Raw genomic sequence first — 26254 nt, forward strand, 5'->3', positions numbered from 1 at the left:
ATGAATCCGGCTTCTAAGATGGATCAATCGGCTTCCTTGGAGTAATTTTCCTTACCCCCTATTCTCCGTCTCACTTTTCTTCCTTCTCTAGGGTGTATTAATAGGCTTTGGAATGCCTAAAAGCCCTCAAAATTAGGCTTTTCCGAATTGGACACAACTTGGGCTTGGCAGGGACACACCGATGTGTGATTAATTCTGGCCGTGCTCAAGCTTGCCAAATTGACACGGCCATGTGGTCTGCCCGTGTGAGGAGGTCCAGGCCGTGTTGATTTCGTACTTTGGCCTATTTTCTCTGTTTTTGGCCCGTTTCTCTTTCCTTTTGCTCTCCTATGCTCTCCTAAGTATAAAACATGAAATTAAAGCATTAGAAGATCGAATTTACCAATTCTAATGGGAAATCATCCATAAAATGCATTAAACATGGGGTAAAAATATGTATAATTTATGGTTTATCACCCATCCATCTTCCTCCTCTTTCTTTCAAAACTTTTCTTCTTTCTTTAATGATTTTAGCATAGTTGTCCCGCCCCCTTAGCTAAAGTTTTGCTATTTTCTTCCAGCCACCTTGTTGGTCATTTAACCTCTTAAACCATACCCTTTTTTACCTTAAAACTCATCTATTTTCCTCCCCTTTCAGCCTCTATTTATTGTGTATGGTCACCCCCTCTCCTCTGCTTATAGTGGTGCCAATAAGTTATCTTTTTTTTCTCTTTTGCTCTTCTTTGTGTGTCAATTTTTGGCTACTATTTTTACAGCCAATTAACCTTTTCTCCAACTCTAACAATTATTCCTTTTTCTAATCGAAGCTCCGTCCTTGTGCCGCTTAAGTCAGCCCATTTTTCTACTGCCACTTGTGGTGTTGCTGCCCCTTGGAACACCGTTGATTTGGGTTGTCGATTTTCTTTCAATTTTCGCCCCTTACAATAATAAGTTTCTTGATTTATCCTCTAATTAGATCTGATCTAAATGTTCTCAACTGATATAGTATCCAAAGTGTCTATTCGACAACTCAGATATGGTTAACAGGTAGTGTAAAGTGCATATCTATGCGAGATCTTGCATTGTTTCAATTTATTAGTAGTTGTTGCTTAGGTCAAATAGTATAAGCCCTTAACTTGAATTTTAGTTACAATTTTTTATTGTTACTTATGTTTTAGGTTCTGGTTTGAACATCCCAGACCAGAAGTGAATTCGGTTTTTGTTCGCACCCTCTTTCACATAAAATCAGTGTAAGTTACTTAACCAGAGTGGACTTGAAAATTATATGGTGTAACAATGATTTAGCTGAACCCTTAGGGGTGTTTCAAGGTCGGTTTTAACAATAATTTGACGAGTTAGATGTTATAATTTGGTTTTGGGTACATTTAAGGCATTAGTGCGAAAACGCAGACTCTTACAGCTTACTGTTGCAAAGTGCGTAACAATGTGTGGGTCCTAACATTGTTTAATCGATTGTTAAATTATTTTTATAAATTGAAAGTTATTATAAAATTTTTGCTGGTTGGGCATGGTTGAACGACCTACTAGGCGTATTAAAAGCTAGCGAACATTGTATGTGACTTTAAAACTACTAACTAGATGGTTAAGCCTTTATCGGGATTGTCGGTATGTGTGATTGTGATACTTGAGTGTCTGGTTGGTTTCCAATGTTCTGGATTGATTTATGTTGATTGTGACATGTTTTGAATTAATTGTATCGAGTTCATTGAATATGGGATGCAGGCGTAATGTTTGACGTATAATGCCATTGTTCAAATTGCATATTAAAGCATGACTAGATTGTATTGTATTTTACATACCCATGAAACTATTAAATTGATTGTCTAATTGAGTGAAAATCTAAATCGAGCATGTATTAAAAGCATAATTATATGCTAAAAAATTTTGTTAAGTGAAAAGCATGTAAAGCGTGCACTGACACTAATTATTGATATTTACGCAAACCATTGTACCATGACTGATATTGATAGCATGAATTGATTACTGATTGTATGTCATATTACATTTGCATGGAGTGGGTTATGTGGTTGACGAAGAAGTTCCATGGACTACCTACGGCAATTTAAGTCTGCATCATTGTTGTTAGTGCACTGCACCGGGAGTACTGAAGAGATTTTTAATTTGATCGAATTATTGGTAATTTTTATCTACAACCACGTTGTGTATTCACAACCTACTGGCAGCTATTATCCTGCAAATTGTTATTGGTGACTTGTCCACAAAATTACTGGTAGCTTGTCTGTATATTTATTGGTAGTATAACTGTACTACCATACCGATGGTATTATCCACATTGACCTTTGATTCGCATTGTTTGGTGTTTGGCAGACGAGTTCTAGGGAACTCGTGGTATGTAGCAGATGGATTTTTAAGAAATCTCCTTTTTATTATATCATTTCCGTGACTTATACATGCGATAATGAAATGTTATTGAGATGTGTCATATACTGAATTGTAATAAAATCTTTGATCATTTATACTTCTAATGACCCACACTGAGCTATTATATGCTCAACCCCTAGTCTTAACTTCTCACGAAATGATCAAGACTAAGACAGGACCTGGCATGCAAACGTTCCATGGAATTTGGACTATTTCAACTTTAAATAATTTTTAATAAGTTTTATTTGGTTTTTGAACTGTAAGTTTTAATTTTGTAATGTGGTTTGTGGCTTTTGGATTTGGGTTATGCATTCATTTATTCATCACATTAAAAATATATGATAACTAGAAAATGCATGTTACTTGACCTAATTAAAACCTGACATAATTACTATTTTCTGTTGCATTAAAAGGTAACAAGATTTTACGAAACAAAGAGACAGACAACGAGTTTCCTAAAATGTCACTATCAATAATAAAATAAGTCTTAAGATTACACGGCTAAATAAATGTATGTTTTCTAAACTAACTCAAGAGCAATCGTAGGTTTCCTGTAGCACCCCAAACCCGGCCTAGAAGTTATGGCCGGATCCGGCATGCCACATTAAAAACGTAAAAAAAAAATTCCATTCTAAGTCCAGAAAATCGTACTTGATGTTCAAAAGATTAATTCATTAAAGGTTAAAGTGAATGGAAGTCAGTGCACCGTAGGAAACCGAAAAGAGGTGGTGAGTCCATCGGATCGCTTAAGTACCAAGCTTCCTTCGGATCCAATCCTAGACATGCATACCGCCATTGCCACACCTTAACGGCATGGATATTTCTAGGAAACCGATTTGATTAAGTCATTTTAGGAAAAGTGATTAATTTTGGAAAATACTTTCATTATGGAAGCTTTATTTGTTGTCGTGTTATTTTGAAATCAATTGTTGTTTTTGAAAACGCGCCTAAAGCTATCCAATTTCAACAGTTAAAATAAGTAATACCTATCTTAGTAATACATATTAAAACCATCAAAATAATTAAGCGGCCTTATTACATTTAAACCCAAAACTTCAAACGTAAATAAAGGATGTCCAGTTCACCGTAAGAAAATTAAACTTTCGAACGGTGGCCACTCTCAATTCCCTCACGCTCCAAGCCCACTATGGTTGGGGATTTCCTGCGTGGATGAAAATAAAAGGGGTGAGTTTGGGGAAACTCAGTGTGTAAGGAAAACCCATTCAAAGCCCAAATCAGCTCAAGCCTATTGGGCCTAAGCCCATTCAGTAATAATGGTATCTTGGGCGAGCCCTTTTCAGATTATAATAAACCGGGCCTTAGCCCCTTATTCAGATAATAAGATGGCCCATAGGCCCATTTCAAAATACATGCAACATCAAGAAACATATGCAAGCCCATTTGGGAGACTACTCAACCCACCAACCACTACACTCCACCCGTACCACCATACATTCCATGTGGGAATAGCTCAACCCACCCAAATTTAACACTCCACAGCTTGCAACCTTGTTGCTCGCTTATCAGATAAATTAAGGCAAAGCCTCCAATACGTGGATAAGCCACTTTCAGACTTCCTCCGTCAATATCCCATCCCATGCATCGATAATAACAACATGGCATGCAAAGTGAATAACAACAATCAAACATGCATTTAGGTCAATTTAACCCTAGGGGTATTTCGTAATTTATCTCCTAGGGGTAAAACGTAAATTTTCCACTAAGGTATTTCAGTAATTTATCTATTTTAGGGTTTTTCATGCATATTCCTACCTTTCACGTACTAATGTAATCACTACCGAGGGTTCTTACCGAATTGGGCTGTTTGTTCGTCATTCCAATTTTGGCCCATTAAGCCCAAAAATATCGAGGCACGTAAATCATGCACTTTGCAATCCAAATTTTGCAGTTTACCAAAAATATTAATCGATTTACCTCACGAGCATTCGCACACTCGCAAATCTATAAAATACCGGTTTTCGGCATTTCGGCTTTTCGACTTTTGCCGGTCCAGACTAAGAAAGAGGGTGTTAGTTACACACCTGTTTGCAACGATATGCTGACGAGACCCATACACGAACTGCCTACAATTGGATTACTAACACATTAATCTAACTATTCAAATACGAACTACATATTAACCCCTTACAATATTCGACCAACCACACCTACAGATCATAGTAAGCTTATAAGAAATTAATAAGCAACTCATTAACAAATTTTTGTCAATGTTTACCACATAATCATAATTTCACTGCAAGCTGTCTTCTTGAGTAACAGTCACTAAATTATTTATAACTGGAGCTACAAAACTCCAAATCAAATTCCGTTAATTTTCCTTGAAAATAGACTCATATATATTCTATCCATAAAATTTTCAGAATTTTTGGTTTAGCCAATCAATACCAGATTTTTCTCAAAGTTTCCCATGTTTCACTGTTTGACTAATCTGACCACTCTTTATTACGAATCAAATTTCTCATTTTACAGAATTCAAAATATGTTCTTGTTTATTTCATTAGAAACTAGACTCAATAACCTTTAATTACATAATTTATTCAGCTTCTAATTCATCTCCCACAATTTATGGTGATTTTCCAAAATCACGTTACTGCTGCTGTCCCAAGCAGATTTATTACCAAATCACTCTTTCACACATACCTTGCATGCATGTTATTTAAACATGTATATCACCAATCAATCATCACATATCTATGATTTTACTTAAGTATAATCTCCATTTCATCATTTTAAAGCACAACATGTTAGCTGATTTTTCCCTTTAACATCTAAGGCACATGCATGCTCATTTGTTTGTCTCAACTTCACCTATCTTCCATTTTTCATCAAAAGAACATGAAACAACAACCATTTCTTTCATTTTAATTCATGACTAAATGTTCACAACACAACTAAAAACCAAAATATGCTTCAAGAGTTAAGGTAGAATCAAGATGAACTCATGAACCTTAAAATAAGAAGCAAGATACCAAGAACTTACCTTCAATTTTCCTCCTCCTAATGACCGAATACTCAAGAGCTTTCTCCTCTCCTTTCTCTTCTCTAACTTTCAGCTATGATGAACAAAGATGGACAAAACTTTGTTCTTTTCACCCCTTTTTCTTTTAATAAAACTTCATATTTCATCCATTTAATTCTTTAATACAAAAGACATGAAATTCTTATCATGAAACATTTACCTAACCCATTATCATGAAACATTTACCTAACCCATTATCATGGAACATTTACCTAACCTATTATCAATTTGTATCAATTTGTACCATAAATTATGGATATCAAGTGCACATTTTGTCTACAACAACATGATGGCTGGCCACTTCATGTAAAATGGGAGGTTTGTCATGCAAATCCTCCTATTTTGCACTCCTATTTATTTGGCCACTTCAATTTAGCCTATAGCATTTTCAAACATTTTCACATAGGTTCTATTTCATAATTTCACCCCCTTTTTGCTACGGAACAAAAATTAACTAAAATTGCCGGGTTCTATCTTAAGCTTGGGCTTTCTAGAGGCCCACTAACATAATTAAACCTATGCCAACATTCACAGGATTCCCGAAAATTGGGGCGTTACATTTCCTTTCCAACAATAGTAGGATTAGGTTCTATTTATGGTTCGTAACATTCTTTAATCCTTTCAGTGACTAATGTAATCTTCACAATCTGGTCATAACGTCTAGGCCAGGTTAGGGAGGTTACAAATGACTTTTTTTTTAGGTTTCAGTTAGTAGATTTAATTTTAATTAGGTTTCTATTTTCTTTCCAAATAGTTATTTTCTTGTTCTTCAACTTGGATTCAATTTTAATCCAAGACTTTTTTTTAATTAATTTTATATTTTTCTTTCACTTCTTGCTTATCGACATCAGTATCTCCATAGTTGTTTAAAGATTTTACAGATCCAAGCGCATCCAACTTACCAAACGGGTCAATTTCTATTTCCTATTTTTTTGTTTAATTTTTGTGTTCTTGCATGATTAAATTAATTATTAGGAGAATGACATCTAGATCCATGAGTGGCTAAGTCCTTTAGGACGATTAACGAGTAGATGTGAAAGTAATTAAAGAAAGAATGAGGGTTTCCCATGAGAATTAGTTAGTATAAATTATGTGTGCTTAAACCCTAGGATTGATGACCCTAAGAAGTCATTTAGGTAAAATGAGATCGAGATATAAATTTGTCGAGTAAATCGTAATTTATCCTAGTTTAGAAAAAAAGGTCGAGTGATAAGTAAGTATTTATTGATTAATCAGTTAGAGGCTGATAGGTAATAATTCATTAGTTATTAGCTAATTCACTAAAACCCGAGTTCTAAAGTTAATTACAATTACTAAAGCGAGTTAATCTTTTGCCTGTCAATCGAAATTTCCTAGTTGATTAAGTTTGTTCTAGTAATTTTATTTCAATTCATAACATTAATTCTCTTTATCATTTATCATAATATCATTTTTTTGGTGAATATTGTTTAGACCTATTACTGTAGAAGATATTTTTAGACTTAATCCATCCTACCTTGGGTACGATCCTCGAAGTACTTCCAGTATCCCGTCGTACAATACTATATTACAATTTGACCCGTATACTTGCGGAAACCATTGTTTTAATTCCATATCTTTTGTTGTGGTATTTCCAGTCCAAACGTTCGCATGTTTGGTGGCTGTTAGTCCTGCCTACAAAATGATGTTTCAAATGTTATATTCACCAAAATCATGGCCTGTGAGAATCCTAAACAAACTTGGGATAAGCTAAAGGAGGAATTTCAAGGCTCACAGAAGACTAGGCAATAGCAACTCATCAATCTCAGGAGAGATTTTGAAAAGGTTGAGACAGTCAAGCAAAAATCGAAAAGAATCATGGCAGTGGTCAACATGTTGGAAAAAATCTAGTTTGAAAACAATTTTCCTGCACAATGGAAAATGAAAATTTTAAAAACTGACCTAGTTTGTGGTATTTATAGCAATAAACCCTAAACCAAAATCATACATGTGTTTCAGATAGATGGATCCTTTTCATTCTTGACTTTCAATGAAACAATCTTCTTCGCTATTCTCGTATCACAATTTGCTTCGAGTGTGGGCTTGAGCCAATTGAATCAAAACACAAAACTATAATTTTTTTTCTTTTTTGTGGAAAGAAAATCATTTCTTCTCAAATAGAAACCAGTAGAATTGTTATTCTAGAAAAATATATTTAATAGTTGAGAATAAAGTCTCTCTATTTTTCGATAGAGTAATAATATCTTAAAGTTGTGTAAATAGCTCTACCAGTGTCATCTATTTATAGGAAGAGAAAGTAGAACCCTTGTTGAATTGTAGAAGTTTATTTCGACTAGAAAAACATCTTCCTACTTAAAAGTAGTAGTAGGGTAGACGACATCCCCTAGTTTTCCTACTAGGGTTGCTGCCCTTTTATAATCCATGAGGGGATTTTGGGTCTCTCTCACAGCGGGTCCAATTACGAGTACTTCCTGAACATTTCGACCCAGTACTTTGTAATCTGATCCGACTCGATTCTATTTTTCTATTTCCCAAAATAAACTTCAATATTTATATTCAATTAAATAATTTTCTAATCTCAATTTTACCTCTGTTAAATTATGACGATTTTAACCTTGGTAAAATTTTCTAGAAAATATATTTAATATTTCACCATTCAACTTGTTCACTCAGACCGTATGGTTTATTTCCATTTTTTGGCTTTAAAATAGCTCAAAATATATAAATTCATTCTTACGGTCATTTCTAAGTAATCCATGTTATTTTGCAAATGAATCATTTCTCATTTTCATTTTCATTTTCATTTTCATTTCAATTTCTATTTCCATTTTGAGAAAACCACATTCATTTGCAAATGATTTCAATTTTTCCATTTCAAAGAAAACCATAATCATTTCTGAATATTTTTCATTACTCTATTTTTATTCATTATGTTCAATTTGATTCAAACACAATATTCATTTCTGGTTTCAATGAGCTAGCGAAGAGACTGATTGGATGCAACTAAGGATCAAATGGTTTATAATTAAGTTTTAGCTTTTCACCTATTAATTATAAGCTCATTCAGTCACGAAATCATTCCACTATAGTATTGTGACTGAGCTCTCCCTAACGGCATACCATTACAAAAGCAACTCGATTAGTGCTCATCCAATGACCTAGTCATAAGTGTGTTACCCTCATAGGGTATCCTTAATCTCTTTGGGATAATATTCGTTCTCTCAATATGATCCTATTTTATCTCATCATAACCATTACGTATTCCTTTATAAAAATTCTATTACTTTCAAATAGTAATCAAGTCATTCATCACAAAGACGAACGACTCGTGACCACGTTTACTTTTCATCAACCATGTAATGCCAATGGAAAGATATCATTTGCCCATGTCTCGGACTATGAATTCCACTATTGTGAATGACACTACATATTGAATAAGTCCTACACCTAACTCACCAGCTTTTGATTCATCACCTATTCAAACTCAAGCTTTTACTTACATTAAAGTGTACGAGCCACTCATACATAGCCTGTCATCCACTCAGGATTTAAGTATGCCACACTATGAACGTCACTAGTGAATAAATCCAGAAATAGATTTAGGATCTATTCTTTTTGGATCTAGTTTGATGTATTGTCAGTCTACTCCAGTCAGTCATATTTATGCCTCTATCTTTTGGGTGACATTCGTTCCAATGCCCAAGACAAAGCATCTCCCCAGTTGAACTTGATAGATGACATATTAGTCTTTCAATTGGTTTTCTTATTTTCAATTAGACTAAGGACATATTTAGGTTCGTCTACTAATGCAAGTTATCTTTTCGTATCATGATCCGACCACATGATACCATTTTTTATTAGTTTAAACGTTAGACAACCAATGGGCAACATTGGTTCCACTTTGATTTGCGTGCAAAAACCATATGAGGACATTATATAAGGTATTATTGTAATTCATGAATAAGTTTATTAACCAATACATTCAAAAAATTTACAAGTGTAAATTGACAAAAAATACTACACTTAAGGCACCAGATCCAACACAACAACATCAAGCTACTCGAAAATCAGTGTAGTGACAACAAAGTTGTTAAGAAGGTTATTATAACACTTCTTGAAAGGTATGAGTCAAAAATATCCTCTCTAAAAGACTCAAGAGACCTATCAATAATCTCCCGATCTGAACTAATAAATGCTCTATATGCTTAAGAGTAAAGAAGAGCATTTAGACATGAGGAGCATTTAGAAGGAGCCTTTCAGGCTAGAAACAAGAAAGGCTCGAGCTCCTCAAGCTACAAGGGAAAGAAAGGCTAGACAAAAAAGAAAAAAAGGCCAATGAGAGATGGTGGGAAGAAGAATATCCACCATGCTCTCACTACAAGAAGACCATTCACTTGACCATATGGAGATGGTGTGCAAAAACAAAGGACAACCATAGTAGCAACAGTAGCAGCAACACAATGCTCAGGCTCAAGCAGTTGATGAGAACCAAGCTCAAGAGGAGAAAGTGTTCACTACCTCTTGTTTTTCTTCAAGAAAAAAAGTCAACAAGATCTGGTTGATTGATAGTGGCTACACCAACCACATGACACCTAATGAAAGCATCCTCAAGTAGATTGACAGAAGTTGCAATTCAATGGTTCAGAATGGAAATGGCCAGTTTATTCAAGCACTCCATCAAGTACTAAGGTTATCTCCAATGTTTGTTTAGTGTCTAATTTTGATTAGAACCTCCTTAGCATTGCTCAGTTAGTTTAGAAGAACTATACTATGGTTTTTAAAGATTTTGGCTATGAAATAACTAACTCACTAGGATAGGAAGTAGTGTCAGTAGCTATGAACAACAAAAGCTTTATCCTAGATTAGAATTTAGTGGCCACAAGTGCCTACACCATTTTTGTGGATGAATCTTATCTTTAGCATAAAAGACTGGGACATGTGAACTATAGGTCTCTCAGTTAGCTTTGTAGATCAAGTTTAGTAGAAAACATGGTCAGAATAGAGAATCATAGTGGCATTTGTAAAGCTTGTCAGCTTGGAAACTAAGCCAGGCTTCATTTTCCTGTCAATAAAGCCTAAAAGGCAAGTGGGAAGCTACATTTGGTCCACACAAATGTATGTGGACCCATGAAGACTCCTTCTCTAAATGGTAGCAAGTATTTTATCCTATCTATTGATGACTCCACAAGGTATTGTTGAGTTTATTTTTTGAAACAAAAGTCTAAAGTACCTAAAGTTTTTTGGAAGTTCAAAACATTAGTTAAAAATTAGGCTAATTGTAAACTAAAGAAGCTCAAGTCTGATAATAGAACCGAGTACACTGCAAATAAGTTTGAGAAGTACTATAAAGAAGCAAGAATCGTCCACCAGCTCACTAACATCTACACTCCACTAAGAAATAAAGTGTGTAAAAGAAAAAATATGACTGTAATAGACATGGCTAGGTACTTATTGTTTGAAAACAAGCTGCCAAACAAATTTTGGGCAAAAGCAGTAAATACCTCAGTGTATTTGCTGAATAGATTACCAATCAAAGCTGTGAAAAGAAGACCAAATTTAAAGCTTGGTTTGGACACAAACTTTCTGCTTAACACTTGAAAGTATTTGGTTGTAGCTAATTTATTCATGTACCATATGTGAAGAAAAGTAAACTAGAAAGAAGATCACAGTTAGATATCTTTGTTGGATATAATAGCAACAAAAAGGGTTACAAGATTTTTGATCCATTTGCAAGCAAAGTCATTGTGAGTAGAGATGTGAAGTTTGATGAAAGCAGAACATAGAGATGGGATGTAACTGAAAAGGAAATGCACAAGCAAAGTGAGCTTGAATTAGACCTGCAATTTAAAGAAGTTGAAGCACAAGCTAAAGAAGGGTTTAATCACTTTCTAGTTAGAGGTATCAAGCCTATTACTGAATTTTATCAAATATGTAACTTAACAATACTAGAGCTAGTTAGATTTGAAGAGGTAGCACAAGAAATTGATTGGAGGAAAGCCATGAAGGATGAAATTAGCATGATCAACAAGAATCAAACATGAGAACTTGTTAACAAACCAGTTCACAAGAAGGTCATTGGGGTCAAATGGGTATTCAAAAATAAAATAAATCACGATGGTTCAGTCAACAGATTCAAGGCTAGGCTAGTTGCAAAGGGATTTAGTCAGTAGTATGATGTAGACTATGGTGAAACCTTTGCACTTGTGGCAAGGTTAGACACAATTAAATTGTTATTAACTCTTGCAGCTCAAAAAGGATGGAAGATACATCAATTGGATGTAAATTTAACCTTCTTGAATGACTTTTTGAATGAGGAAATTTATGTTGATCAGCCTCAAGGCTTTGTTTCATATAGAAGTGAGACTAAGGTTTACAAATTGAACAAGGCCTTATATGGCCTAAAATAGGTTCAAAGAGCCTAATATGAGAAGATCGACAGTCATTTGACATGTTTGGGATTTGGAAGAAGCACAAGTGAGCTAACACTGTATGTGAAGAAAAATGAGAAAGAAACATTGTGGATAGTGTCACTTTATGTTAATGACTTAAAGGAGATGACTTACTTCCTTGGTATGGAAGTATTTTAGACTCATCAGGAAATTTTCATAAACCAATATGCTTCTGCCCTGAAGATTTTGAGCAGACATTGCATGGAAAGCTACAAGCCAATGAGCACTCTCATTCCTCAAAGAGAGAAGCTCACCAATAAGGCAGATCTTGAAAAGGTGAATGAAATAAGCTACAAGAGTCTAGTTTGATGCTTACTTTACTTAACAACATCTAGACCAGATATCATGTATGTTGTAAGTTCATTTTCAAGGTTCATGCACTACAGCAATGTAGCACATTACAAATTTGCTAAGAGAGTTCCAAGGTATGTGAAAGGGACATTAAGCTTTGGGATCAAATTCATGAGAACTAATAAGGTGAACCTGCTTGGTTACAAAAACAGTGACTGGGCAAGACCAGTTAAAGATATGAAGAGCACCTTTGGTTATTTTTTCACCTTAGACTCAAGTGTTTTCTGTTGGAGCTTAAAGAAGCAACAATCTATAGCTCAATCAACAACTGAAGAAGAGTATGTTGTAGTTGTTGTAGCTATTAACCAGGCCATTTGGCTAAGAAAACTCTTGATTTATTTGAACTTAAACCAAAAGGAAGAAACATAGATCAAATTTGATAATCAATCTAATGTTGTAATTGTAAAGAATCCAGTGTTTCATGGTAAAAAAAAACACTTCAAGATCAAATATCATTTTTTGAAATAAGTGCAACAAGCAAATGAGGTAAAACTAGTTCATTAAAATTAGAAATATCAGCTAGCAAACATTCTAACAAAGCCTCTTGGGACTACCAAGTTCGAGAATTTAAGGAATGATATTGGCGTTTGCAGCATGGAGGCCAAGGAGGAGTGTTACAAGTTGGCCAACCATTTAGCAACTCGAACACATGATGAACTACGAGTTGACTCCGCAAAGTGGCAAGGTACGAGCTACAGCTAAAGTTTTAGTGCATGAAGATTCTGTCGAGTTGCATGGCAATCTTGCTTAGTTCTTTTGTAATTGATCTTGTTAAGTTTTTTTTTAAGGTTTAATTGGTTTATATGTAGATGTTTATGTGATATCCCGAATTACGGCCTAAACGGAATAGTGGTTTCGAAACCATAATTCTGAAGTAGAAAAATTTATATCAATTAATTTTTATAATTTATTGAGTGATTAGATGCATGTGTTAGAATATCGATAGAAAATTTCATGAATTGCATGTCTAATTTGCCTATTAGGACTTAATTGCAAAAGTTGATAAATATGAGTTTTAGATGTTAAAGGATTTAATTGAATAGCATAATTGAAGTAGAGGTCCTTAAATGGTAATTATACTATTAGGTTTTCATGGACAAAAGTGGACATACATAGGTAGAAATAACCAAAGTTTTTAATGAAGGGTATTTTAGTCATTTGGTAATTAAAAGATTAAAAAAAGGAAAAAGATGGCAAAATATGTCCATCTTCTTTATTAGGACGAATTCAAGGGTTCTCCATACCTAGGGTTTGTTTCAAGCTTCCAAGCTCCATAGTAAGTGATTCCAAGCCCCATTTTTAATGTTCTTTACGTTTTTAGAGTCCCGGTAACTTGATTTAGCTTATTCTAGCAATAATTTAACCTAGGGTTTATATTTGGAAAAATACCCATAGGTGAAATGTGTTTATTTTGACGTTTTATGGTAGAATATGAAGCTTCAAATTGTGTTAAACAACTTTTGCTAAACGATTTTACGTGAAAACGAGTAAAATAACATAATCGGTAAAAATACCTAATGTTTATAACTACATGTTAGAGTGAGAATTTGATGTTTCCATAGAAAGGAAAAATTATCAGCATGTCATAAACCATAATAATTTTGGAAAAAATTTTAATTTTTTAGCTTTGGGGAAAAAGTGTAAATATGCAAAAGTTTAGGGGCAAAATCATAATTTTTCCAAAGTTAGAGTTAAGGAATATTTTGATAAATGTGAGTATTAAATCAGCTAAATGTGTTATTTTAGACCAAGAAAGACGTGGAATAGACCTTGATCAGGGAAAGGAAAAGATTGTGGACTAAATTGCAAAATTTCTTTATTTTGTACCGAGGTAAATTTAGGTGTAAATGTAGTAACATAATTGTCATTTTAAGTAATTTAATGTTATTTATATGATATGATGATTAATATCATGAAATATTATGCTTTGTGGTTATTATTGAGTAATATGCAAATTATGTGTGCTACTTGTTAAATATGAATTGCTACCGAGTATCGGTTTTGATATTCCGTGGAAGACGGCAAAGATGTGTGATCGAGGAAAAAGCCTGTTTGAACCTTGGGAATAGAATAGAATACAAGTGACATGTCACTAAGATATTTGAGTTCCGAGCTCGTTGAGTTGAGTCCTAGTTCGTGAGATGTAACTAGGCATCCGAACTCGTTGAGTTGAGTCCGAGTTCACTTATGGATGCGAACGCCCGAGCTCGTTGAGTTGAGTTCGAGTTCACTTATGGGCGGGTTACATGGTAGCTTGGCTACATAATTTCCGCAGGCTATTGAGTTTGTCTAGCTGCGGGTATGGCACTTATGTGCATGAAATCCGTGTATTCGAATCATATTCCGATGTGTTCAATGGGTAAATCTTAAGTGGATGAGATGAGTACCTAAAACAAAGGTGTCATGTTGGTAAGTGTGGCGAATGAGAAAATTTGTATAGGTATGTACTTAACCCTCGGGTTGAGACTTCAATATAACAATAATATGGTAGGATCATGAATGAGAAATATGATATGAATGCTTTGGTGATATTATGCAAATGTGGATTTCGTATTATTGCATGGTTATGTTACTTGCTATTTACATGTGAACTTACTAAGCAATTATGCTGACTCCCTCCTCTCTATTCTTTGTAGTTTTTTCAAGCCGGCTAGGAGATCGGGAACGGTCGGAGGCGCGCTCACACTATCAACAAACTATTTCGGTATAATGACTTGTATTTGGGAATATGGCATGTATAGCATTATAATCATTTTGTGTATATAATCTTATGATATGGCTCATGGATGGCATGGAAATGTTTGAGAATGATTAGCTATTGGAGTGGCTAATCAAGATTATATTTGATAACACTTATGCTTTATGTGCTAACTAATCTATGGAAATCCATAAAATGGTGAAATTGGCTATAAAACAGAATCACACAACAGCAGTGATGTGAGTTTGAAAAATCACTAAAAATAGTAGAGATAGAATTAGATGATGAATAAAATATTGAATTGAAGATTAATGAATCTATTTTCATGTGGAAGAAACAAAATAGGTAAAAGAGATGTATTTTATGAGATATTTACGTTTAGGTGAAACAGGGTCAGAGCAATTTCTGGATTCCCTGTTCTGACTTTAGAAATTCATCATAAATTTTGTAAAAATAATTAGGGCTCAAACTTTATGTTTATGGATTCCTTATTGAGTCTATTTTTAAGAGAAACAAACAAAATGGTCATTGGATCTCTGTACATGAAGAATTTGATTCGTAGTGTACAGGGGTCAGAGTAGCCGAACCCTGAAACAGGGGAGATTTTAACTAATAAACTGTACTAATTGGCCCTACCAAAAATTCTAGAAAAAAATTAATAAGTAGATATATCAGTCTAGTTTCAGGAAAATTTACGGGATTTGATTTTGAGTTTCATAACTCAAGATATGATTTTTTTAGCAACTGTGACGCAGGTTGACAATTTACTAGGAGAATTGTTTGAACTTGTTTAAATGCTAAAATAAGTTTAGTAATGTCTCATGCTCGACTCCGGTGACGGTCTCGGGTAAGGGAGCGTTACAGTTTAGGTGGTGATTAAGCTGATTAGTCAGCTTATCCATGTGTTCAAGTAATGTTTTAAAAATTACAAGATAGCTTAGTGGAGTTAGTTGAGTATTTGATGAAACAAATGACATATAATGTATTTTTATTTTGTTAAAAATTATACAGATTAGATTTGCTTCGTCTCTTACTCGTTTTCATATATCATTTGCTTTTTTTTTTCTTTGTTTTAACACCAACATATTTCGTATTCAACAAAGTTGTTTGTACTTGCACCTTTGAGCAAAATGGCATAGCAAAACTGAAGCATAGGCTTGTTGTAGAGATGGGGCTAACCTTTCTTGCTCAAAGTATCTCTTAATGAAGTACTGGAGTTATGCTTTTGTTAGTGCAGTTCATCTGCCTACTTCTGTTCTACACAAAATAGTTCTCTTCATAAGGTGCTCTATGGGGTGCAACCAAACTAGTCACTGGAGACTGCTTAGTTGTTGTTTCTATCCACATTTGAGGCCTTACAATTAGCCTAAGCTTGAGTACAGCTCAAAGTCTTGTACTTTCCTTGGATATAGTTCTATTCATAAGGGTTATCAATGTCTTAATACAAACGCTATGTTGTCTTTGATGAGCAACATTCTTGTTTGCTTCTCAACCTCATTCAAATGTTCAGTCAATATGAGGTTTCTTATGTTACATATCTTATGCTTGTAATATCCCAAAGCTGGTTTGTTTCAACCTCTTCTCCTTCTACTTCCTCAGATTTCATTACTTCAAACAGCCCTACAACAAATGACAATGTACATATGATACCTGAAAATGTACTTGTGATGTTAGAAGAGGGTATCACTAACATTTTACCAACTCCCACAATCAGAGATGAAGTTCCTATTACTCAAAATGTTGCTCATCAAAATACACACTCTATGGGTACAAGATCTAAGGTCGATATTTGCTAAACTAGATGTAAGAGAGCCCTGGATTGCAAGCAAAGAATGGAGGCAAGCTACCCAGGTAGAATATCGTGCCCTCATTCAAAATCAAACTTGGACATTGATCCCATTACCCTCTAATAGAAAGCATATTGGTTGTAGAAACCCAGATGGGTTTGTTGCTCAATACAAATGAAGACTAGTTGCAAAAGGGCGATCACAAGTTTTAAGCTGTGATTTTTAAGACACTCTCATTCCAGTTGTGAAACCTGTCACTATTCAGACTGTCCTTTCCGTTGTTATTACAAAAAGATGGCATTTGAGACAGGTGGACATGAACAATGCATTTTTAAATGGTGTTTTCTATGAAGAGATATACATGGAACAACCTCTAGGATATGTTCAAAAAAGGAGGACAACCGCTTATTTACAAGCGTTGGAAGGCACTATATTGAAGGATTTTCTACTATTTATGGGTTTTTAATTATCTAAATCTGATTCTTCTTTATTTGTGAAGGTTTTATGTGGACGACATCATCATAATTGGCTATGATGCTGCCAAAATCAATGGGTTTGTGCATCAATCGAACCCTGAATTTTCTCTCAAAGATATGGTTCACTAAACTACTTGTCATTGAAGTAACTCATACTGCTAGTAGTGGACTATTCTCAAGCCAACGTAAATAGTTGAACTCTTAGAGGACATTCATATTGATTAAGCTAATGGAATGCCTACCCCTATGGTTAGTACCTGTCAAATGTCCAATGTCGAAGGCAGTCAGAGAATCAAAAGGAGTATAGAAGTATAGCTGGAGCTTTGCAATATGTTGTCATCACTCGACTTGAGCTTGCATATGGTTTACATGTCTGCAAATAGATTGTGAATTGTTAGCTTTGCTGATGCTAACTGGGAACTTGATGTCAATTATCAGAAGTCCACTACAGGGTATTATTTATCCTTTGGAGGCACCCCTATATCCTGGTGTTTTAAAAACAGCAAGTCGTATCTCATTCTATGGCTGAGGTAGAGTACAGGGAGTATTGCAAGTGCCAAAACCGATGTTATGTGATTGGAGTCGTTGTTCAATGAGTTGTATGTGCAAATACTTTTTAACCATGTCGTTTCCGCTAGTTCAGTGTTGCCCTCCAAGTTCAAACATGATTTGTTCTTCGTTAGCGAAAGAGAGGCAAAAGGTAAGCTGATTGTTGGTCAAGTGCCTGCACACGATCAAGTTGCACACATACCAAGCCTCTATCTGTTTGGTTTTTGTGTAAACTGCGAGACAAGTTAAAAGAGTGGTAGAACTGACAAATGGGTGACTTGGTGAAGTAATTAGTTGAGGGCAGTTTTAGTTTGTCACAGATCCCCAAAGTCTTTTGTGTATATACTGAGAACTGTGTACATTGAAGATTAAGAAAAATCCAAGAGAAATTCCCAATTTTCTATTTTTCTCTTCTTTTTCCTTTCATCTTCTTCATTAAAATCAATCGTTATGCTATAAAATCCTTACAACCTTACAACCAACAATGTTGGTTGAAGGTAATGGTAAACTTTTGAGTAACCTGAATTTAAACCTTGAATTAAAAAATTATAAATTTCAAACATAAATTGTAAAATAATATAAAAATATTTTAAAAACAAAAATAAATAAAAACATTTTTTCTGAACGAGTATTTGATCGATCTATCAGCATCATATTAAATACACATGGTAACTTACGAACCAACTACTTTAAATATACTATTTAAAACTAAACCGAAATAAGTAAGTAACTAAAAATTTTCCTTAAATTGAATCATTTTAAAATATATATATTTAACTATATCTAAATAAATATAATATATCCTAAATGAATGGTTTTAGAATTGAAGTCAAATTATTACGACGGTGGAAATGATACATGATCCAAAAAATAAATGAAAAATAATTAAAACAAAAAATAAAGATATTACAAATACACAAACATCTCAATACATAAAGAAATCATGATGTTAGTGAAGGGTTTAGGATGATGTCCTGTTTTGAGATGTTTTAATTATTTCTATCATTTTATTATAAATACAGGCTCATCTTAAACCCTTCAGTAACATTGAAGAGCATTAAAAACCCCTGGAGAAGAGATGGCCTAATTCTACCATCTACTGAAATCGCTGGGTGTGGGAGTAGTCTATACAATTAGAACCCTATTAATAAACTCTACAGTACAGATAGAAAGATTTAGAAATATAATAAGATAATTGGTCCAGGTTTTACAACATAAAGGGTACTGAAACAAATTACAGTCTGAAGTTTACATACAATTTCAGAACCCATACATAACCAAAAGAGTAAACTGAAAACAATCATCCTTACATTAACAGAGCAAAGCAAACATAATATTATGGCTTACCTTGTGGGCACCCTCCCTGGTCTTTTTCTTTTTTTCTTTTTTACACAGTATCACCTTCATCTCATACTCATCACAGACCATGTATTCACCCCAGCGGTGGGAAGCGAAGGCCGTATAATTGGGACACGTCTTACAACTGAAAAAGCCTCATTCAGACGAGCTGCACGAGTCATAAACTGGGACACCTTCTGCAAATACAACTCAAGCAAAGAACAAAATGTTGGATGTTTATCAGCAGTCGACTATAACGGTCTTTTGATATATATAAAGGACATCTTATACTAGTTTAAACTTAAATTAGTTTTAGCTACATTCAAACTTAATACCATAAATATTTTAACAAACCGGTTATTTTAACCTACCAATTCTACTTGTTATGCGCATGAAGTTTCGAATTTAACCTACCAATCCAACCACCTCCATTTCCACAAAAGAAAAGGAGAGAAGCAGTCGTAAAAAGTCGGTATTTCTGAAGAATATAAATGGACCAAACAACCAAGAAGGAAAACCTTCACCTTTTCTCTAACTCCTTGGAGTGCAGATAAAAGTTGTTGGAATGGTTGATTTTTTATACTTTACCTCTATGTTCGTGTGCTTCCAGGACAATGTTTTTGTGAGTGCAATGTGGACATTCATGACTACAACATAGTTTGTAAGGATATATCTCAACTTTCATTTGGCTTTGTTTGGTCTGTTAATTTTCGGGGGGGTTGTAGTTATGGATTCATGATTCCATTAATCATTTCAAATGTTAGAATTTACTTCCAGGCTTTGTCTGCTATTGCGACTTGGAAATTCAGAAGTATAATATTTGAGACTTAAATTTTTTTATCAAGTGTTTCGTTTGGGAGTCTGCTCTGTTCACATGGTAATTATGGCACAATATTTTTCTTGTGGGGGAGATCACGCATTCTATTAATTAATGTCATATTGGCTGTTGATGCAATGTAAGTAAAAAAAAAAAAAAAGACTCTTCAAAAAAGTAAGACTCCTGCAGAAACTAATTGCAACTTATCAACAAACAAAAATTTTAGCTATACAAGAAAAAGCAAACTTTAAGTTAAATAGTCATGAAAATCCTTTTTTTCCAATGGAGTAATGCAATATATGTTGCTCGTGCTATATCCTCAAACATATCCATCACTTAATCCTTCGTACATAAAAGTATACAAACACAATAATACTCCACATCATTAGAAGCAAAAGGTGTATTGTTCTAGCTGAATGGGAAAGTAGCAAATTGAATGAGAAGACAATGGAGAATCAATAACATATTTCCTTTCTTATAATCTAAATTTCTTGTGAAAGAAAAATGATTCCTTCCAAAATAAAACACAACATAACAGGAGCACGTTACTAGTAAGATAGTGTCACTATTCCATTAGCATACGTGACATCCAGGAAGTTATTTTCTGTTTTCCAATATAAGACATGGCAGAAAAAGATATTGGTCGAACTAAAATATTTTACCAAGTAAAAGAATAAATAAATAAATAAATAAAGGAAAGCAACTCCGATAGTTTTAATGGGAAAGTTGTTTTTAGAGGTCAACCTTGCCATGAGGACCAACTAACACTAGCCATCCTCGGTCCCTGTCTCTTCTCAAACTCTGTCCCAATATTTTATTTGGGAAGTATGGTTTTACAGGCAAATCTTGCAGTGGACCAATCATCAACTGTATCGACTGAACCAAAATTTTCCTGATCTGCTACAAGTACTTGACTATCCAATGTACCTTATATATTAATTACATGTACTTTCACCATGATAATGTGTGGGCTATGATTCAGCTATCAGCTAAATAGTCTTAAATCCAATTTAATGGTGAGAAAGTTTGATGTTTGAATCTTGATTTGGTTTTTCCATTATATATGTGTTTTCCCTTCAGCTTATCCTTGTACTTTGTATTGGTTAAAAGTGTTGTTAGTGAAAGACGGAACAGAACAGTGGAGGAGGAAAGGGAAACAAAAGAAGAATCAGTCCTCCCCAAGAACATTTCTTTTAGGAAGTTACTTATAGCGAACCAAGTGGAGCCACGGGTAAAAAGGAGGAAAAAATTCAGAGATTGGACAAGGAACTAATGATCAATCAAACACGAGGTTCACTCAGGAAAGCTCCTAATAATCAAATATTTCCAGAGCAAGAAATTCGTAAAGATGCAGAGTAAAAACTCAGACAAATCAATCAAACAAAGGATCTCAACTAGTCATTGAGAAGCTTGAAGAGATGACGCAACAAAAATGGAAAGGATCATAAATAGTCTTGTATAAAAGGGAATGAAATTCAATTTCAACGTGAACCCTAGAGCAAAAATGGATCTAAATTATGCAGCAGCAGGGACAACCGACAACTTACGTGATCTGATTACATAATAAATCTGAGACAAGTGATAATTCAATTTTCAAATATTGACAACAATAATAGAAAATATAAGCAGCAACTAACCTTATCATCCATGGTAACCTTCAGCTGCAAGCTACTGCTCTTCCGCTTCATCTTATACAGTCTACGTCCCAATATAACAAAACCCATCACAGCCGCCGCTACAGAGAAGGACCAAACAGGGCTAACCCTTAAAACACAGTATCTCAAGAGCTCAAAAGGAACTTTCCACCATACTACCTTCTTCTTCTCCTCCTCATTAACTGATTTCGCACTTAACTTCATTTCATCAATGGTAGAACCTTCATTACCAGCCGTAGTATCGTGTCCTACTCCCAAATCCAAAGTTGAGCTATTCCTATTATCAAGCTCGCCTGAATTCTCCATCTCCGCTCCCTTTTCCATACAATCACCAAAATCAATGCTAGCCTCTTTTTCAACATCCTTAAACTTCATTGAAACCAAACCATCTCCGCCAGCATCAGGCCACAACTCGCCCAAATCCTTATTCTGATCTTGAATATCGCCAAACCCACCAAAATCTAATTCCTTTATCCTATCCAATTCAGTAAATTCGGCACCATCAGGCTTAAATGTACCCAATCCGTCAGCCCTAGCTTCCGGTTTACCAATCCCTTGTAAACAAACCTCATTCTCAGCGGACTCCAAGTCTTTTTTCACAGAGAAATCACTTAATTTACGATCATCTGACCGATCACTACCCGAATCGGACCAAAAATCACCCGAATTATTCCTCCTAAACTGAGTCTCCGGCTTGGGATCAATCCAACTCGGATTATCTGACTCAATAGAGCCTTCTTCACTTGCATCCCCTTCCTTCGCATACATACTCTGATTATCAAGAGAAAAGTAATCAGACCTTATCATCCCTCCAGTATCACCTTCGATTCCCTCAAGATTCCTCAACTGGGGCGAGTTAACCAGGATAGAATTAGAGTCAGAATCCGAGTTGTGGAGCACCTCCCAATCTAGTAAGTCTCCTTCCATGGCAGGGAATTGATTGATGTTTTATTTTTTTTTTTTTTCTAGTTAAAGAGCGAACAAAACCAAAAACGAAGTACTCCACAAACCCTAATCCCCAAATTGAATCCGAATTATATGACTTAGGAGCGAAAGGAATAAAAATGCAAAGACCAAAGAGGATAAGGCGGGTAGGCGCTTTGAGTGTTGAACAGAGGGAGACAATTGAAGTTGTGAGTGATGACGTGGCAAAATCATTTGGTTGGTCAAAACAGAGATGGTTGACTATGTACATTGATCACCATTAGAATCTTGCCACGTCAAAATACTGGGTGGAGGTGGAAACAGAGAAATAGTTTTGATATGATTTCTTATTTCTGATATCGAGAGAAGACAAATGAGGAATAAAAGAGGACAAGTGTCAACGTGAAGAGTACACGTATCAAGGAATGGAGTACCCATTAATTATAATTTACTTATATGGGATGATTAACAAAACCTAAACCTTTCTGCCCAAGAGATCACTATATATACGAATTGGCAGAAAACAATACTTGGATACAGTGAGTTTCATCAGTTTTTTTCTTTTAGGAGGCCGGGCAGATCTTATTCTAAATACTAGTCGAGTTAGGTTGGTGTCGAATTTAGGGAAAATCCGTTCCACCAAAACGATTATTATAAATATTTATGATATAAATTTTATATTAATATTTACTCTAATATATTTATACTTAAAAAATTAACGCTATCATTAAAATTAAAAGTTATTTTTATTTTAATATAAATATAAAAAATATATTCAAGTCAAAATCAAATGTAACTTTAATTTTTCAAATCAACTTGAAAGGAGTAAATAAATAATTAATTTGGGATCAAATAAACGTCAAATTATTTAGAGGTATATCAAGTTGAGTGAGCAAAAATCACCCACTTACTATACTTACATATGAGTTAATTTGTTAAATTAAGTTAAAGATATTTTATTCAAGTTGATTGAGTCTTAGTTTAATTTGGAATGAAATTTATTGTTAATGTAAGAAGACGAGAATTCAAGTATGTTGAATATGTTATCTTCCCATTTATAAATTAGAGAGAAATTTTTACTAATTCTACACATTTTTCAATAGCTGTTATTAAATTTGAGAAGGTTAAATAAATTTTTCATGATATATCATTTTTCCTTTTAGTCAAATCCACTAACTTCCTAAAATTGGCAAGAAATACATTTAGCATAAAGTTTCATAAAAATATATATATAAATCTTCTAAAATTCATTTATTAAATTATTGTTTGATAAATTAAAAATAAGTGTTAGATTTAGGTTATAAAATATATTTGGTATTTTTTAAAAATAAGTAGACAATATAATTAGACTATTTGACAAATGTAATTTTTAAAATTTTAAAGGTAAAATATTTAAAGGATAAATTTAAAAGAATTGAAAAATATTATATTAAATGATAAATGTCTCAGTATCTAATTATCATTTTCTTTACTTTTTCATTGAAAAATTTCTTTCATTTTCTTTTTATTATGGGTTATCAAAGGTGCTTAAAAAATTAAATCACTAGAAATATTGCCGCCTTGTTCTTCAGCTAGTTACCCACCAACTGACAAGAGACATTTGAAGTAATTGAGTTGGTTTGAAATGGAAACATATTTTCATAAAAGGTGACATGACAAGAGATGTATATTTTACTCGAATGATAATGATACCTATTCCCTTCATGAACTAGTGAGTGACCAAGAAATGTGTAGGGTGTGGATCAAAACTGTGGTTTATTAACATGATAAGGCCGAAGAATAGGAAAACGCAAACAACCAAAAACTCGAAGAAAAGAATAGTTCGGTTTTATTTAAAACAATTTTTCATAGGGAGAGATGACTTCTAAAGGAAGGGAAGGTAACTTGTTTATCATATACATAACACTGCTGAAAGTTTCATACTATTATGCCAATGGCATGGAGGCATATGCAAGCATAGAGAGTCCAAAAGTAGCAATCTATAGATGCTTCCGTTCAACCAGCCCATTTTGCTCAGAGGTATAAAGACACGTAAGTCGAAGGACGATCCCCTATTGTGATAGATATAGTTTCAATGCTTGAAACTCACTTTTCCTCTCTATTTAAAGAACCTTTAGCTTGCACCCAAATACCCTTTCAAGTTGTATAACCTTTTAAACCCGGCTTAGACGTTATGACTAGATTCTGAATATTACATTGACAACCAAAATGGCCTAATAAAACCATTAGATTTCAAAACACGTTTTTAAAACCATTTGCTTATCTTTCTATATAGAATTGTGTGAATCTCTTAATTTTACAAAAACGTACGAGTTTCAAACATAAAACAATTAATTTAAATATATATACTTTGCAAAGGTTGATTTGCAAAGGTTGATTATTTTTGAAATTTTAGTTGATTTCCAACTTATTTACTTTTCAAAACTCATTTTCCATATTGTAGCGAAAAAAGTGATATTTGACAGATTTTAATTAAAAACCAAGTTGTTTGTATAATTAAATCAATTTCAAAGTTTGGACCGTTTAAAACTTAAATGTCATGCATGCCAAAATAAACTCAAATTAAAGTCTCATGCCATGGTCAATCCTAAATAACAAAAAGTATAAATATTAAGTTTAAAAATACATTTATTAAAAATTATCTGAGATACTCCTTCAATTGTTGAGTCTGAATCCTAACCTCATTGGTTATCTGAAAAGATAGTAAACTAAGGAATGAGCTTAAGAAGCTTAGTGTGAATCATAACTCAAGTAATTAGAATGGTATATAAATATATATTATACAAAATATCATAATAGTACAAAATCAAAATTTTCAAAATACATGTATATGATCATGTATGACCATGCATTTTTGAATTATAGAAAAAAATCCTACCCAACACGGCTACACACCACAATAAGAGTTCTTCAGAACTCATCCATCCGTACATATCACGTTGTGGACAAGCCACAAATATTTGCAGATAAACTGCCAGAAATATGTGGACAAGCCACTAGTAGTGCAGATAGCTACAAGAAATATGTGGATAAACCATTAGATATGCAGATAAACAGACAGAACTTCCTCTTTTCATAATCGACCCAACCTCAATGCAATGCAATATGGCATACAGTGTCAATAGCATATTCAGTACAGTAAGCATGTTTTTAACATGCAATCAGATTTAACAGAAACAGAGGACATTATTTATCATGCTTCAGTATATCAGTATTTGTGAGCATTTTTATCATGCTATCAATAATAACAGTAACAATAGACATGTATTAGCATGAAATCGGATTTTCAAAATCAATATACATGTTTTAGCAACACAACACATGCGAAACAACACAAAACATATAATTGCAATATACACAATTTTGACCAAAACAGTAAACTTTAGTTAAGGACACTTACTTATGGCCAACCCTAACAAAAGGTATAGATCTCGTTCCATTATCACTCCAAATGCATTCATGCCATCGATTGGTTACAATTAATATATATAGTCACTCAAATATCATCAAACACACATGTATACTTAGTTAAGATAGACTCCTTTATTAAACGTCTAGATCGTACTAGATCTAAAACGCAACTCTCTCTCGCTACAGATCTGAACCTGTAACATCCCCATTTTTTTTTAAAAAAAAAAAAGAGAAGAAGAATATTTATGGTAGAAGTCCTTGAATAAGTGATCTATAAATAAATAGTAGTATAAGAAATTGTGGTCGTTTTTAGAGAAAACCGTCAGACATGAAAATACAGAGGATTATTAGTAGAAGTATGTGGTAGTATCAAATTTAGGGATTAAATTGAATAAGTT

General features: G+C 33.9%; 1 protein-coding gene and 1 long non-coding RNA gene across 3 annotated transcripts; one reads left to right on the forward strand and one right to left on the reverse strand.

The window, feature by feature from the left end:
* The first annotated feature begins 1164 nt into the window (after positions 1-1164).
* Positions 1165-2463, forward strand: LOC108469528 (uncharacterized). Its single transcript, XR_001869122.2, has 2 exons — positions 1165-1229; positions 2016-2463. It is a non-coding gene; the product is annotated as an uncharacterized LOC108469528 (long non-coding RNA).
* Positions 2464-18885: 16422 nt separating this feature from the next.
* LOC108469912 (uncharacterized) lies at positions 18886-22633 on the reverse strand. 2 transcript variants are annotated; one of them, XM_053024006.1, is made up of 2 exons: positions 21504-22633; positions 18886-19258 (listed from the first exon to the last, which is right to left on the reverse strand). In XM_053024006.1, the coding sequence occupies exons 1-2, from the start codon at positions 22446-22448 to the stop codon at positions 19115-19117; spliced, it is 1089 nt and encodes a 362-aa protein (XP_052879966.1). In that variant the 5' UTR covers positions 22449-22633; the 3' UTR covers positions 18886-19114. The 2 variants fall into 2 exon arrangements, with proteins under 2 accessions (XP_052879966.1, XP_017626512.1); XM_017771023.2 differs by having other exon boundaries at positions 18886-19246; positions 21504-22631.
* Between the last annotated feature and the right edge of the window lie 3621 nt (positions 22634-26254).

Source organism: Gossypium arboreum, chromosome 13 (assembly GCF_025698485.1).
Source record: "Gossypium arboreum isolate Shixiya-1 chromosome 13, ASM2569848v2, whole genome shotgun sequence".
NCBI classification, from domain to species: Eukaryota; Viridiplantae; Streptophyta; class Magnoliopsida; order Malvales; family Malvaceae; genus Gossypium; species Gossypium arboreum.

Bases quoted from the DNA above. Each gene is read 5' to 3' on its own strand.
- LOC108469912 (XM_053024006.1), bottom strand. From the start codon at position 22,448: ATGGAAGGAGACTTACTAGATTGGGAGGTGCTCCACAACTCGGATTCT. The intron at 19,259-21,503 runs GTTAGTTGCTGC...TCTTTGCTTGAG, and splicing joins AGGTTACCATGGATGATAAG to TTGTATTTGCAGAAGGTGTC.